This window comes from Borostomias antarcticus, assembly GCF_949987555.1.
Source record: "Borostomias antarcticus genome assembly, chromosome: 10".
NCBI classification, from domain to species: Eukaryota; Metazoa; Chordata; class Actinopteri; order Stomiiformes; family Stomiidae; genus Borostomias; species Borostomias antarcticus.
Window position 1 is genome coordinate 8,625,554 of NC_140243.1, and position 16,082 is coordinate 8,641,635.

Consider the following 16,082-nt stretch of genomic DNA (forward strand, 5'->3'; position numbering starts at 1 on the left):
TACATTTGTCTTGAGGATTTCTGTAATATAAAAAGCAATGGGTGGGCAAATAAGCCACCCAATTACAGTACATGTCTTTAGTCTGTGCCTGGCTAAATTAGGGTTTTGTGATAGCATCCATTGTCATAATATTAAAGTCTATTATTAGTCCTTTTTTAACATTCTAGTCGTTGTCTTATATAGACCATGTGCCAGCGCTTGGAGATCGACTCAGAATGATCTGGCGCCCTAGTTTTTTTTCTCTAAAGACATCTCTTTGCTTTATTTCATCAGTGCGGCCAGAGAATAGGAATTTTAATTAACCAATTAGACCCCGTCAGATATAATTAATTACAAGTGTTTAAATGAGGCTTAATACAAATTAGCCATGGTGCTCTGCAGTGTTATTACTGGCCGCTAAGTGCAAGGGCTGCTTACTTTGGCTCGTGCCCAAGAGATATCAGATAATTTGTTTAGATTTGCATATTGCCAGCATAAGCTCAATTTTTTCACCTTTGCAAAGTAGCCTACTTCTGCATTGGTAAGAACTTGGGTGCAGGCGCTGAGGCATTCCTGCTTTTGCTAGTTACACAGGGTAACTACTGTAGCAAAAGCAGATATCTCTACTGCTGCTCTGTCCATCTCCCCTGACAGTCTAGAATTAAAATATCCCAGTAGGCACCTGAGCAACACTCACCATAAACACCACACAATTCACATTGCCCTCATTTATGGGACTTTGTTCCTTTATTTCATGTTTTTTTCCCTGCCCATGTTACATCTGTGACAGAACTTTCACAGATCTGCTTTTGTCTGCAAAATGATATTTTGTCACCCTATAATTTAATTTTACCCTATTCGTCAGCAACAAAAAGGAGAATTAAAATTGGAAATGACTTGCATTAGCATTTAAGCTGTCTTAATGGTGCTGTTTAGGCTTAGTCCTACAGAGCTGAAACAATAATGGATCCACCATCTTGCAGTCATGTTGTGTGTTTAATCAACAGATAATGTTCCCTTGGTTTATAGGCCAGATCCCTGTACATCCATCAGTGAATCTAACTTGAGTGGTGGGAGCAGAGTTAGCTTAATGGATGACTTTGTTCATTTGGTCGGTTGGACCTCGATTGGCGTTATCCTCTCTGAATCAGTAGGAAATGAAAGACTGTGTTTGGTTGGTCAGCTGGACCTCAGTTGGCGTAATCCTCTCTGAATCAATAGATTTCATTATACCCCTTACATGAATTATCAAAATTGCAAAGTGATTTGCCATGATAAGACCGGACCCTTCGGAGGCTATTAGGGACGTCTGGGTCGCTTGCCAAGCCCGGGTCTGAGACAGGCCGAGCCTGGGGTCCGTCGGCCAGACACACTCCCTGGCCCACGCTGGCTGGCACAGTACCCAATACCCATGGTGATGGGCCTAGTTGCTGTACAACGGGAGGAAGGGAGTGGATTTAAATCTCCATACCAGCCTAGTTTTTTTTAAATATTTTCTGCTCTCTGTTCTCTGAATGCAGAACAACTCCATACCATAAAAGGCTACGTGTAGTTCTGGAATTATTCATCGCTGCCGAGTGGTTCCTGGGGATCAAGTAGGAGGAAGTTCTCACACAGCGCTCCTCTCCACTAATCCATGCCGCAATTAATACTGAAGCACTGCAGACTTTTATTTTTTTTGTCTATCCCTCTACGTTCCTGCTGTATGGTCCATGTCTCATCTTAATCCTTCACCGGCACCAATTAAAGAGGCAGTGGGCGAGACTGGTCCGCTACGAAGCTAGGCCAGTCAGCCCTCATTGAGTTCCACTGGGACCAATGCTAAACAAAGGGTGACTGAGAGATGGTACACTTTACGGTTCAGTCGAGCAGACTCATATACTGGTTTAGCATTAAAGTATTTAATTTGACCCATGTAAGCGTTTCATCAACAGCAAAGACAGAAGGCAGCATATCTACCAATCCACTCACAGTGAAACAGAACCAAAGGTGGAGGCTGGGGTGGTGGAGGCAACACCATTTTGAAAAGTCTCAGGACCCTCTTTTGCTGATAATGTGTAATTATCAGCAACCTGTATAATTACTGGACCCGAGGGCCTCATCAGTGGTGCCCGGAGACCAAGTCCAAGTGTTCAGTCCGATGTCCTGGTCAGGGACAGGACTGAAGAGGATCGGTTCTTCTTGGTTCTTTCTCGAATCGGGGTTCTTGGGAACACGGGGATAACATGCGAACTCCGCACAGAAAGGCCCAGGACCTTCTTGCTGTGAGGCCGAGGCAACAGTGCTAAGTACCGTGCCGCTCATGGGCAATGGGGTTCAGTGTCTCGCTCAAGGACACTTCAACACCCTGCCGGCAGCCGAGATCGAACCTTCCGATCACCAGCCGGCTGAGAGTCCTTCTACTTAAGGAATTACTTCAGCCTCTGCCCTGTCCCAAAGTGCACTGCTATTACACAAAGTACTGTTTTTTTACACTCTTCGACCTCAACGATTACAGTATGTGACCAACATATTGTTGTTCTTGGGGGTATGCTGACAACTTGAATGTGTACCTGAGTCTTTTGAGAAAGTGCTCATTGTCAGTGAGATAATTTGAGGCCGAAGGCTGTGTGTGTGTGTGTGTGTGTGTGTGTGTGTGTGTGTGTGTGTGTGTGTGTGTGTGTGTGTGTGTGTGTGTGTGTGTGCACGTGCGTGCGTGCGTGCGTGCATGCGTGTATGTTTGTGTTTGTGTGTGAGAGAGAGGACTGAATGTTAATGGGTTCAATTCATCAGGCATGTTTGAAAACAATTAGCAGTTAGGAGAGCATCTTCCCCCACAGTTAATGTTTTTATTAATTTAATGCCTATTACATGGAATGGATATTAGGCATGATTATCATTTAGTACTTCCTTTTCTTGAATGAATGTGTTTTCTATTCAGAAAATATTATAGTTCTGTAGTGCTTCTGAGCAGCATGAAACTCATAAGTGAGACCTGGGAGCTCGTCCTTAGCCTCAGACAATCAATGGATAAAAATCACATTCAGGCGCAACGCACAAGTGAAGGTCAGCCTCAACATCAAGATAGATTCAGTGCAATATTGAACCATACCTTTCATCTGTTCTCATTTCCACCTGCTGTCTTCATTCCCTATGGCGTTTTCACTAGCCCCGGACAGCAGCGCTAGACAAATGCTGGTCTCGGCAGCCCTAGGTCCATCTGCACGGGGCATCCATCATTACGATGTGCCGCGTGGCGTTGGGAGGTCACACGTACATGCTCTGTGTAATTACAGATGGCTACCCGCGAGATGAGATGATTTACAAGTGGAGGAAGAACTCGGTGGAGGCGGCCGACCAGAAGTCCTGGAGACTCTATCAGTTTGACTTCATGGGCCTGAGAAATACCTCCGACATTTTGAAGACTACAGCAGGTGAGCACACGCAGTTTGCCGTCCGTCAAAGGTTTTTGATGATGATGATGATGATGACGACGATGATGATGATGATGATAAGGATGATGGATTGAACCCGCGTGGTCATCATTATTGCATGCAAACACACGTGCACATGCTCAAACAAACACACACACACACACACACACAAACACATTTCGCTCTGGAAGTTGAGTAAGAAAAATGCAGTGGTCTCGGATTGCTTCGCACGGCCCCTCCGTGAACCGGTATTGTCTTAGACTTACTGGGGTTGAGCCAATGGGTCGGGTATCCATGCAGAAAAATAAACGGCGTGTCTACGGCAGTGATCAGTAGACAAGCAGTAATAGACCCCCGCCTCTCCCCTGGAGGAACAGCAGGCCTGGGCAGCTGGTGACCGCGCGAGCAGACTTCCTCCCGCCAGGCCAGACCCTCCGTAATAATCACATCCCTACTCTGGAAACGGATGACTCGTGACAGGCAACAGAAGGCGCACGTACCAGAGTTCGCCGCTTGCTGACATTCAAAGGGAACATGTGGCGCTTTAGGATCTGATTGGACCCTACGCCGATCCGCAGTGTGGCGCGTGACGTGATCATGATTAGCGACGGCGTTGAAACTATTGTTCTGTATACTGTAGTGTGCAAAATAAGATCTGCAAATAGGCAAAAATACAGCACCAGAGACGGCAATGAATCCATCATTACTGTTATTAAAAAATAGTTGTTATTATTATTAATGCAGTAGTTATTATTGTTACTATTATTATCAAAGTGTGGAATTTTCTGATGAATCATAGTTAGTCTAACCAAGTACTGGCACTCTATTTAATCATGCACTCTCAAATATCAATCAGCACTTTTTCATGTTTACAGTCATTCGCCTCTGTAGGTTTAAGAACACTTTCTCCTTATCATGGCCCAAGCCAAGGTTGACTGTGTGTCCTCATGGTTTGTCCAGGAGACTACGTGGTGATGACCGTGTACTTCGACCTGAGCAGAAGGATGGGCTATTTCACCATCCAGACCTACATCCCCTGCATCCTGACCGTGGTGCTTTCCTGGGTCTCCTTCTGGATCAAGAAAGACGCCACGCCAGCCAGGACGGCCCTAGGTACAGTAGGTAGACTCAGCGTGATGCCGGCACAGGCGCCGCTGACGCATCACACAAGTCAGGATTCCTGAGAAATGATTGCTGCTGTACTTGGAAATAGACATCAAAGTCCTGCCAAGGACTCTCATGTCTGACTTCAGATTTGGACTGTAAAGGCTCACGCACCCCTTCAGTTTCTAGTGGAAAGATGCGTAGGAGGAAATGTTCAGAGGCAAGAGAGGAGGGACTTCCCACACACTGTCCTTTCACTTGCAGCGAACCTTATTGGTGCTGATACAACATTTCAGTCCTTAGACCATCATGAGACCTTCATTTTACCTGATTAAGGTCTAAGGACAGAAATGTCAGTACAGTAGTAATAACGTTCATTATGAGTCAAATAACAGTGTGCAAGACTTCAGATTTGTTCTGAATTCAGAGCTTCTTCTGATCCAGTTATGTTACAGACATTTAGCAGATATTAGTCATTTACTGTAGCAGACGCGTTTATCCAAAGCGAGTAACAATAATTGCATTTAATGTAGGAAAAGCCAATGTACTACTACTTGCCAGAACTCACAAGTGCATCTTCTTTCTAAAACAAGTTACTAAGAGCATAATCTAGTGCTGAAGGCAAAGTGCAAGAATAGCAATCGAAAATACGATAACTGCTTAGGAGGGAGGATTGTTGTATTACTTATGTGTGTGGGTACAACTTAACCCATTCTCTGCTTGTATTGTCATTGTCATCTTTTTTTTTTTTTTTTGAGAAAGCAACATTTTCTTAAGTCCCACCTTGCATGCGATTATTTAATCGATGTTTACATCTTAAATTGTGTGTACCTAATTTGAATGTATATGTGATTTATCTGTGTTTAATTTGAAGGGACTGTATGTATTTATCTGTCACTCTGGTCAATCTATTTGAGCTGCTCCATTTGCTTCTCTTTCATTGTTGTTTTTTTTCTTTTTAATTACACGCTCTCCATTTGTTCATGTGCAGGCCTGTGGAACGGTTGGGTGAAGGTAATTGCTTTTAGTTGGGGTTTTTTATTTATTTATTTTTCCCTCTATTTTATTTACACATTTGTTGTTGTTTTCTTCATCAGCTCTACCAGAGTTGGACATAATGGAAACCAACCCATTTAGAAAGAAACCCATGTAGAGATCCTTAAAGGACAATGCTCGTTTTTGACAACCTGGACCTTATTTACGACATATTATAAGACGTTTGACTCACCGAGATCGCATGCGCACAGCGTGCTGGAGCAACGATTGCGCGCTGTGCGCATGCGTGCTGGAGCAAGTGGGGAAGCTATTTAGTTTCGAAAGACGTTTCTAAAGATCATATTACAGAGGCATGTGAACAACCACAACAGGCCTACGCTCTATGTAAGCACAACTAGCGATTCATAAAGACAGATTGATGAAAACAACCGTTTCGCGGCAGAAAATAGATTTTAAGAAACTGCATTCTCGGTGCCACCACCACCGCCATTACATGGATATACTGGCTTGCGCTGGATTTAAAATTTCTTCTACATACCTCCGAACAACACCAAAGTGATCTCGGTGAGTCAAACGTCTTATAATATGTCGTAAATAAGGTCCAGGTTGTCAAAAACGAGCATTGTCCTTTAACACTCATTGATTCTCCCCCACCAGATAGAAGGGGCTTTAGTTTGTTCGTTCATTCATTCGTTCATTAGTCCATCACTCATGTACTGTACAGTGACACATGCCACTGTTCATTTTTCATATTACCAAGTACATTTTGCTTTGTACATAAAAAACTATGCTTGGTGTCCCAGTAAAAGTATAGTCTAATTCTACTCAGTAGGCCGTCTACTTTCTAAATCCACAGAGTTGATGGTGTTTAGTAGCTATTTTGGTGCTTGCTGTAAATGTTAGGATTCCCATAGGTTAGTATTGAGGTTAGGTGCATTGTGGATACAATTCTCATTACTCATAGTAGTTATATTTCACAACATAGATCAGATTACTCTTATTTATTGATTGTTGTGCTCTGAACCTCTGCGATTGTTGATCAGGTACGGGCTCTGAGGCTCGCACTAAAGACAAGTGTGCTCGAACAGCACAGGCATGCACACATGTAATACATCCATGGGCATGCAAAGCCCAGCACTGTGAAGCTTCACATGGCCATGTTTTAGAGTTTGACATTCGGTAGTCGAGGATGTGCTTCAAACAACGCACTCTAGACCAAGAACAAGAGTCTCTATGAACGAGAAGAATGACAAATGAAACTCAGAAGCTACAGTACACATGTATCATACTACACTGAATCCCTTGATTTAGCTGCAAACGGTTGGACATTTCACAAATGCAAGAACAGTATAACACTGCATTTGCTTTGCATTGCCTCGACACAAGCCAAGAACTGACTGGTGCACATTGTGCCTTTGCCGAACAATTGAGGAGAGTCATTTGTGCGTTTTTCTGAATTTCCAGACTTGAAAGAAAGTGTTTAGAGCCTCAGATAAAATAAAATAATAAATAATAATAATAATAATAAATAAATAAAATAAAAACACTTAAAACGTTAATTCATATTCATATTCATGAAGAAAATACAGTAATGCGCTTCCACTCCCTCATTAACACACAGGAACATGCGTGATGGTGGAGGACATGTTTAATGTACACTTGTTTTAAACAATAGCAAAGCATACACCTTATTGTCTTACACATGCCCATGGTAGTCACTGTAACAGTACTGTATGTCTCAGATCAAAAGGTTAGTGTATTTTGGGCGATGAGACCAAGAAGATTCTTGGTATGCTCAGAGAGAATTGCATTTAGAGCTGGAGAGAAAGGGACTCTGTCAGGGCAGAAAAGAAAGATGAATGCAATTAATCCGTCTGACAAAAGTCATTACTCCTTGAACATCTAAAAGTCAGAGAAAAAATAGATATTTGCCTTTTCAAGCATCCAGGTTGATCGATGAAGTCCAGGAAGAGAGGGAGGAGGAGATAAGGAATGGCACTGAGACAGACATGAAATGGCAGGCTGCACAGGAAGGGGGCCTGAAGAGCCGGAGGCTCCAAAGAGAATGAAGGTGTTTCAGGGACTGACTGCTCACTGGCTCTGGTCCTTGTGTGCAGGGAGGATTGGGCCAGACCTGGACTGTAGGAGATATGGATGGACTGTTTTTTACACCTCCCTGCACCAGACAACCAGACAACCTCTTTGATAACAGCTATATTCTGACTGCCACAATGAGGGCTCCGCTCTAAGGCCACACACTCTATGTCGGTAGCATTGCCAGACTACAATCAACAGAAATTGTAACATTATTCGTACAGTCAGTCATTCATTCATACAGACTTCACTCTCTCCATTTCTCCAGTAGTAGGATCAATGTGAGACTAGGGGTTGAGGAATGAGCTTTACAAGCTTCAGCACTCTGTGGTTTATGGGTGCATCCTCATCTATACATGACGCGTGTGTCCATCCGTCCGTGTGTGGGTTTGTAGCATGAGATTGACACCAATCAACCAGCAGAGGGCAGTAGAGATTGCTCATAAATCTGCACCTCTTACTTCACTACCTTGGTGTGATTTTTCTTTTTGAATAAGTGCCAGTGTATCAGGAAAAGGCAGGCTAACAGGTGAGGGTAAAATCACTGTGGCCAGTAGAAGCTGAGGGGAGAGGAGTTTAGCGTGAAATGCCCGCCTGAAATAGATGTGGCCCACTTGTTTCCATAGAAACCTGGGAAAAACAGTAGCACAGCCACTGCTTTTTCTCAGAGGCATCTTATGATGTTGAAAAGAGAGAGAGAGAGAGATTGAGAGCATATACTGTGTGTGTGTGTGTGTGTGTGTGTGTGTGTGTGTGTGTGTGTGTGTGTGTGTGTGTGTGTGTGGAAGGTAGAGATTTTTAAATTCACGGGTTTTGTTTATGTGCACCAGGGATGTGATATCAAACATTTCTAAGGCAAGGTGTAATGAATCATGGCAGACAAGTCATCCTTAATCATTTTCTGGGATGCGAGTATAAACATCTTTTTTTTTCTGACAGTGCAAAGTAACCCTATCGGTGTTATTAACATATTCAAGCTTATAGTGAATTTCTTGGGTTTCCTGCCAAAATACAGTAAAATGACTCAATAAGGAACAGGTGGAAAAAGAACTGCACAAAAACAGGTGTATGTGTGTGTGTGTGTGTGTGTGTGTGTGTGTGTGTGTGTGTGTGTGTGTGTGCGTGTGTGTGTGTGTGTGTGTGTGCACATGCGTGCGTGCATGTGTGTGTGTGTGTGTTTGTGTGTGTGCACATGCATGCATGCATGTTTGTGTGTGTGTGTGTGTGTGCATGTGTGTGTGTGTGTGTGTATGTTTCCCACCCCTGTCTTCTTCAGGTATCACCACAGTGTTGACCATGACCACCCTCAGCACGGTGGCGAGGACCTCCCTGCCCCGAGTCTCCTACATCACCGCCATGGACCTCTTTGTCACCGTCTGCTTCCTCTTCGTCTTCGCCGCGTTGATGGAGTACGCCACGCTGAACTACTACTCGTACAGCGCTCGAAGACCCCTCTGCAGCAAGACCAAACGATCAGTGAGTGTTAAAACATCACCCACGCCATGTGTAAGACAGTGTTAGTAAAGCACAAAATGGCCCCCGTCATTAAATAGAAAGCAAGATTCTCTCATGTCCAACAAGACAAGATAATTGCTGGTCTTCTAGACAGTCAGTCTAGACAGCCACTCCAGTCAGCCTAAAACTGTCCACAAACCGCAGATGAAATCGCCAGCACAAGATGTTGATTAGCCCCGTACATAGAACACATGACTCACTACAGCACACTGTTAATTGATTTTATCCTTAGTGATGAGTTATGCTATTAAGGAGGAGTATTAATTTATCCATTTATTTTGATGTTTTGATGTGAGACTCTCACATCAAAGTGAGACTCTTCTCTACGAGGGCCATTCTGTAGCTTGCCATCTGATGTAGCCTATAATTAGCTTGTCAACTACTGATACTGGTTTGACACTATGAATCAATGAAAGGTGGTCTCAAGATGAAGTCACGATGGAAATAAGTTGCCTCTTTCTTCCATTGCTGCTTGGCTCAATTAAAACAAGAGAAGCTTATCCCTGGTCGTGCTCTGCTATCGTCCCGGATCCCTGAGAAGGAGAGGCCCTTTCTGGGCTCAGATGATGGAGACGCAGCTCCCAAGCTAATCTCCTTTGATAAGAGTGTCATTACATTGGGAACTCAGCCTGCCTCTGAGACAGGCACGCTCACTCCAGTCTAAAGTGATGGAGCACAGAAGGGGGTGGTTGTGTGGAGTTTTATAATGAAATCTATCAGAATGAATTAAAAGACAGATGTCCCGCTTTGGGTATATACATGCGTTCACATGCATATACAGTATATCGTAATAGCCCCTGCGAGAATACCTGTTGCATTGAATACATTTTAAATGGATATGTGGAGCTGGAACTGAGAGGTTGTAGTATAATTGAGATGGTACTGAAGCTGGTTGTGAGACGCGTGTCTTGGCTGTGCTGCCCTGTCTTAGATTGATGGGCATGTGAGATGAGGCCGGCGGATCAGGTCAGACGCGCGGCAGGGAAGACTGCGGATGATATCAGAGCCCCGTGGCCCTCTGAGTGACAGCTCCCCTCTGGTTGCAGCTCAGTTTTGCCTACTGCACAGATTAAATGCATAACAGTGCAGTTCATCCCGAATCCTATCTTGTCTCTGCTTTTCTTGGCACAGTCAGTCCTCTGACCAAATCTCTTTCTCTCACTCTCTCTCTCTCTCTCTTGCTCTCTCTTCTCTCTTTCTTTGTCTCTACTGCTCTCTCTCACTCTCTCCCTCTCTCTCTCACTCTCTCCCTCTCTCTCATCACCCTCTCTCACTCTCTAATTTCACAGAACTACTCTGTATTGGACATAGGACCTCCTCCAACCATCATTGCACTGAACAACTCCATGTACTGGCAGGAGTTTGAGGACGCCTGCGTCTACGAGTGCCTTGATGGAAAGGACTGCCAGAGCTTCTTCTGCTGTTACGAGGAGTGTAAGGGGGGCGCGTGGAGGAAAGGACGCCTCCACTTAGATATCCTCGAACTGGACGCTTACTCGCGGGTCTTTTTCCCCACCTCCTTCTTGCTGTTTAACGTTGTCTACTGGGTAGGCTATCTCTACCTTTAACACACCGTAACAAAAAAGCAAGACTGAACAACTGTGTTTGTGTGTGTGTGTGTGTGTGTGTGTGTGTAAGAGAGAGAGAGAGAGAGAGAGAAATGAAAAGACTACTCAAAGGTAATACTAAAAGAAGATTTTCGGGCATTGAATTGAGGACGAAGATGGCCCAAATGAGGTCAAGAGGAGGAGCTGTCATCTGCAGGTGCTCCCTGAGAGACACTTCTGCCGTGTACAGTACTGCAGCTGTCAGATAAAGATACTCAGACGCTGGGGAGGATAACAGTGAAGACACTGAATCATAAAGGGGTATTTACGGATGTACCACAACCCCGAACGGCTCTGTGAAGAGGACGGGCCGAAAAGGTCACCTGCATTCGAAGACACAGGATCTTGTCACCCTTGTCAGCCATCAGTCAGAACCAGCTGGTATCATTCTAAGGACATTTTCAACCATCCTCAGTGCCTTCCGCTGGAGGGGTAGCCATCGCTACAGCAGACAGGGAAAAAAGCGATGCACCCAGACTGGTTCTGACTGGTGGCTGCTGTGGTCATGATTGATTTAGATTTCTATTAGCCATTTATTCTAATGATAAGTACACATACTATCCTTTAGTTTATACAGTACCACTGCATGATAGATTGACACTATTAGCGACCGACCCCTTTCACATGTTTTGAACACTAATGTATCAGTAACAAACCCCCTCAGGATTTTAGAAAATGTAGAGTTGAATTGGTTGGACTCACTCCTCAGTATAAATACCGCCCACCCGCGCCATTGAATCACTGGCTTTTTGTGGTGCAGCTGGCTAAAGCTTTGTTCATAAGAGGTGCTCGTGCGTTGTCCCCGAGATCACACTCCAAGATCACACCCAGCGTGGCAAGCGAGAGTAGAATGATATAATAAGACCCGCACTCAAGGAAACTTTGCTGTTTCTCTTTTCTTAAAAAAATTATCTTACATGCAATTAGACATTTCGACTGCCTGCCTTCTTCAGTTACTGCATGTCTTTAGATACACAGGGCAAAACTCCATTTTGAAACTCAAACACAGGGCGTCACGCCCACACAGATAACAAATCGTCTTTCAATTAGTCCCTGTACACAGGTTGAACACATTCTCCAATCAGCCAAACCAAAATCCTGCAAACACAAAAAAAGAAACAAAAATCCCATCCAATGTAATTCCTCTGTATTCAGAAACAAAAACCTTTATAGAAAACATCTCAAGTCTAGCTCTTCATTTAGCCCTTTAGCAAACACTGTATTTAAAATCCATTCACTACAATGAAAAGGTTATAGACAGATGTTAAGAGAAAGTGAAAGGTACCAATAGAGACTAGTTGTTGAAGTCAAAGCCTAAAGAAAATGGTTCTCCCCTTATAGCATGTGTGACGACTTTCAGCCCAATCTCTAAAGGTTTGAAAGCCAGTATTTACAGACACTGGCACATCTTGAGCTCAGACCCCAACATAGGTCTTTCTTTTAAGAACAAGCCACGATCTACATACAAAAGATCTAAGAACCTCAGAGATAGTTTGGTGAAGACAGACTTGAAGCAAGACTCTCCTATACATTTTTTGTCAGCTCCCCCCAGTGGCAATTTTAGATGTAATAATTGTGTCAGCTGCAATGCAATGATCAAGTCAGATGTGTTCCACCACCCTCATACAGGGAAGAAATACCAGGTTAAAGGAACAATCTTGTGTACCACAAAATATGTTATTTATATCAAATGCCCATGTGGTTTATGTTATATAGGAAAAACCAACAAAGAGCAGAATGAGTGAGCACAGAGTGCCATTAGAAATAATGATGAGAAATCACCCATCCATCCATCCATCCATCCATCCATCGTCATCCGCTTATCCGGGGTCGGGTTGCGGAGGCAGCAGTGCCAGCAGGGGGCCCCAGACATCCCTTTCCCTAGCAGCATCAACCAGCTCTGCCTGGGGAATCTTTAGCCGCTCACAGGCCAGTGCGGAGATGTAGTCTCGCCACCTGGTCCTGGGTCTACCCCGCGGCCTCCTCCCAGCCGGACATGCCTGGAACACCTCCCTAGGGAGGCGCCCAGGAGGCATCCTCACTAGATGCCCGAATCACCTCAACTGGCTCCTTTTGACGCAAAGGAGCAGCGGCACTACTCCGAGTCTCACCCAGATGACTGAACTTCTCACCCGATCTCTCAGGGATCTCCCACCCTCCGGTGAAAACTCATTTTGGACGCTTGTATCTGTGATCTTGTTATTTCGGTCATACCCATCCTTCATGATCATAGGTGAGGGTGGGGACGAAGATAGACCGGTAGATCGAGAGCTTTGCCTTTTGGCTCAGCTCTCTTTTCATCACAACAGTGCAGTAAAGCGCCTGCTGAACCGCACCAGCTGCTCCGATTCTCTGTCCAAACTCCCTCTCCATGGTTCCCCCACTCGTGAACAAGACCCCCAGATACTTGAACTCCTTCACTTGGGGTAAGGACTAATTTCCTACTCGGAGTGGACAGACCACCGGTTTCCTGCTGAGAACCATGTCCTCAGATTTAGAAGTGCTGATTCTCATCCCAGCCACTTAACACTCAGTTGCGAACCTATCCAGAGAGTGCTGGAGGTCGCAGGCAGATGATGCCATCAGGACCACATCATCTGCAAATAGCAGCGACGCAATCCCCAACTCATCGAACTGCAAACCCACCTCTCCACGGCTACGCCTCGATATCCTGTCCATGAAAATCACAAACAGGATTGGTGACAAAGGGCAGCCCTGGCGGAGGCCAACCCCCACCGGAAAGGAAGACGACTTACTGCCGAGGACTGGATTGGATGGCCCTAAGTAGAGACCCCCTCACCCTATACTCCCCCATAACCCTCCACAAGACCTCTCGAGGGACCCGGTCATAAGCCTTCTCCAAGTCCACAAAACACATGTAGACAGGTTGGGCAAACTCCCAAGCCCCCTCCAAGATCCTTGCGAGAGTGAAGAGCTGGTCGGTGGTTCCACGACCAGGACGAAATCCGCATTGTTCCTCTTCGATCTCAGGTTCGACTATCAGCCGGACCCTCCTTTCAAGAACCTTGGAGTAAACTTTCCCTGGGAGGCTGAGTAATGTGATGCCTCTATAATTGGCACACACCCTCTGGTCCCCTTTTTTGAATATTGGTACCACCACCCCAGTCTGCCACTCCTTTGGCACTGACCCGGACTTCCACGCAATGTTAAAGAGGCATGTCAACCAAGACAGCCCCTCAACCCCCCAGCACCTTCAGCATTTCTGGACGGATCTCATCAGTCCCTGGGGCTTTGCCACTGTGGAGTTGTTTGACTCCCTCAGTGACCTCCTCATCATCTTCCGGCTTTGCCTCGATCGTAGAGGGTGGATTAGTTGGGTTCAGGAGTTCCTCAAAGTGCTCCTTCCAACGCTCAACAACCTCTTCAGTTGAGGTCAGCAGTATCCCTTCCTTGCTGTATACAGCTTGGATGGTCCCCCGCTTTCCCTTCCTGAGGTGTCTGATGGTCTTCCAGAAACACTTTGGTGCCGACTGAAAGTCCTTCTCCATGGTTTCTCCGAACTCCTCCCACACCCGCTGCTTTGCCTTGGTCACGGCCGAATCCGCAGCCCTCCGGGCCAGTCGATACCCTGCAACTGCTTCTGGAGTCCCCAGAGCCAGCCATTGCCACCCGGGTCCGGTCCGTCGGTGCCCCCCGCCTTCACCGCCACCTAGTTGGCAGTGCACCCGATCCTGACAATTCCTCCCGCGGTGGGTGGGAAACATCTAACTGCATGTAAGAGAATATTTTGAATAAAACAGAAACAGCAAAGTTCCCTTGAGTGCGGGTCTAATTATACCATTTTGAATTTATCCTTGCTCGGAGTGGCCCGGCACCGGAACAAACAGTTTTGATCAATTTCCAAGGGTGAGCACACTGATCCACTGAACAAGCGAGAGTAGAAGCAATACTGCCGAGCAATGCAGTGGCACCTGTTACACTGGTGCCGTGACCCAGACACACAGTTGGGCTCAGCTCGACCAGGTGGAGTCGCTGTGGTGTACGGAGTGAGTTTACGGTTGAATTGGTTGAACACACTCCTCAGTAAAAATACAGCCTGCTTGTACCATCAAATCTAGCTTTCCAGTGGCGAAGCTTTCTTGTTTTTGAGAGGTGGTCGTGCATTGGCATGTCAAAGGGCCTAAGATCGTACCCAGCATGGGCATGTGAGGGTGGAAGCGATACTAACGAGCTACTCAGTGACACCTGTGTAATTAAGCATAATCAATAATGCAGCTGGTAGAGAACTAGAATTTGGCTGATAATGATTGCATGTGTTCGATATAAAGAACCAACTAATTCCTGATGATCGCTTCATTTTTCAATGGATTATTATTGTAAACACATGGAATCTGACCAGTGCTTCAACAGTATGGACTTGGATCTATTTGGGCACCAACACACACCCTCCTATCCAGGGGTTGCACAGCAACCGTGAAGCCATAGCCCTAGATTTATGTCTCAAATGGTGGATGATTAGATCATTTCAACTCTCAGGCTGCTGTTGGCTGCCAGACGGTTGCTGTAACCAGTTCAACAGAGAAATAACACAACACCCTTGTGAAGCCACAGAATTATGGCTCAAAACAGTGACCTAAAAATCTGAAGCAAGGATCCAGGACACAGATTTATATTTAATATGTAAAAGAAGATATTGTCCAAAAGCTTTTGTATTCTTTTTTGCCACCTGTTTATTGATTAACACACAACAGACAAATTACTACTGTACCGTATTCTACCGTAGCAGCTGCATAACAGCAATAGTCTACCAGCTTCTACCATCTACTGTCCGGTTGTTGAAACATCAATTAGAAGTAGTAAGCACTAGAAGCACAAGGGAATATGAGCAACATGGTCTCAAAGTGAAAAATCAATGATTTTTCAAAATGATTTTCAAGCTACAATAGCCAGGGCCTTTAACTAGTCAAAGTAATTTTTGACAAGAGTGTACATGTCATTTTGTGGGGTATTGTCCCCATTTCATTTTTCTTGTGTTTAGAACTGCATTGGCGACCATTGAATTGCCTTAGGGTAGCCTGCCTAGACCTCAGATGCATTCTGCTGTGGGACTGGCTTACCTCTGATAAGAAGGCCTGAATCTGAGGTAGACATCACCCAAGGCTTCATCTCAGCTGTGGGCAGTCTACTTGAGTAGAACGTTTTGATATTCCTTATTAATGTACAGTATTATTTCTTTTTTCTTGTTATGTACAGTATTTTGCTATGTGCCAAATATCTCACACCTTGGTTTGGTCACTTTTTATTCGTTTGGCTACAAGGACAGTTACTCGTTGCTCCTGTAATTAGTTACCATTGTATTGAATACAGCATTACTTAGAGAGCTTCATGCTGTCAATCAGCTGTGGCTGCTAGC

The 16,082-nt window shown here is 45.0% G+C and overlaps 1 protein-coding gene across 1 annotated transcript in view; it reads left to right on the forward strand.

Moving 5' to 3' along the window:
* Positions 1-10,669, forward strand: part of gabrg3 (gamma-aminobutyric acid type A receptor subunit gamma3) — a gene marked incomplete at both ends in the record, with an annotated part of 87,450 nt that extends 76,781 nt beyond the window's left edge. The window contains 4 exons of the mRNA XM_084444860.1: positions 3,255-3,392; positions 4,353-4,505; positions 8,863-9,062; positions 10,391-10,669. Of these exons, the coding sequence (XP_084300986.1) occupies positions 3,255-3,392; positions 4,353-4,505; positions 8,863-9,062; positions 10,391-10,669 (770 nt within the window). The remainder of the gene's footprint in view (positions 1-3,254; positions 3,393-4,352; positions 4,506-8,862; positions 9,063-10,390) is intronic.
* Between the last annotated feature and the right edge of the window lie 5,413 nt (positions 10,670-16,082).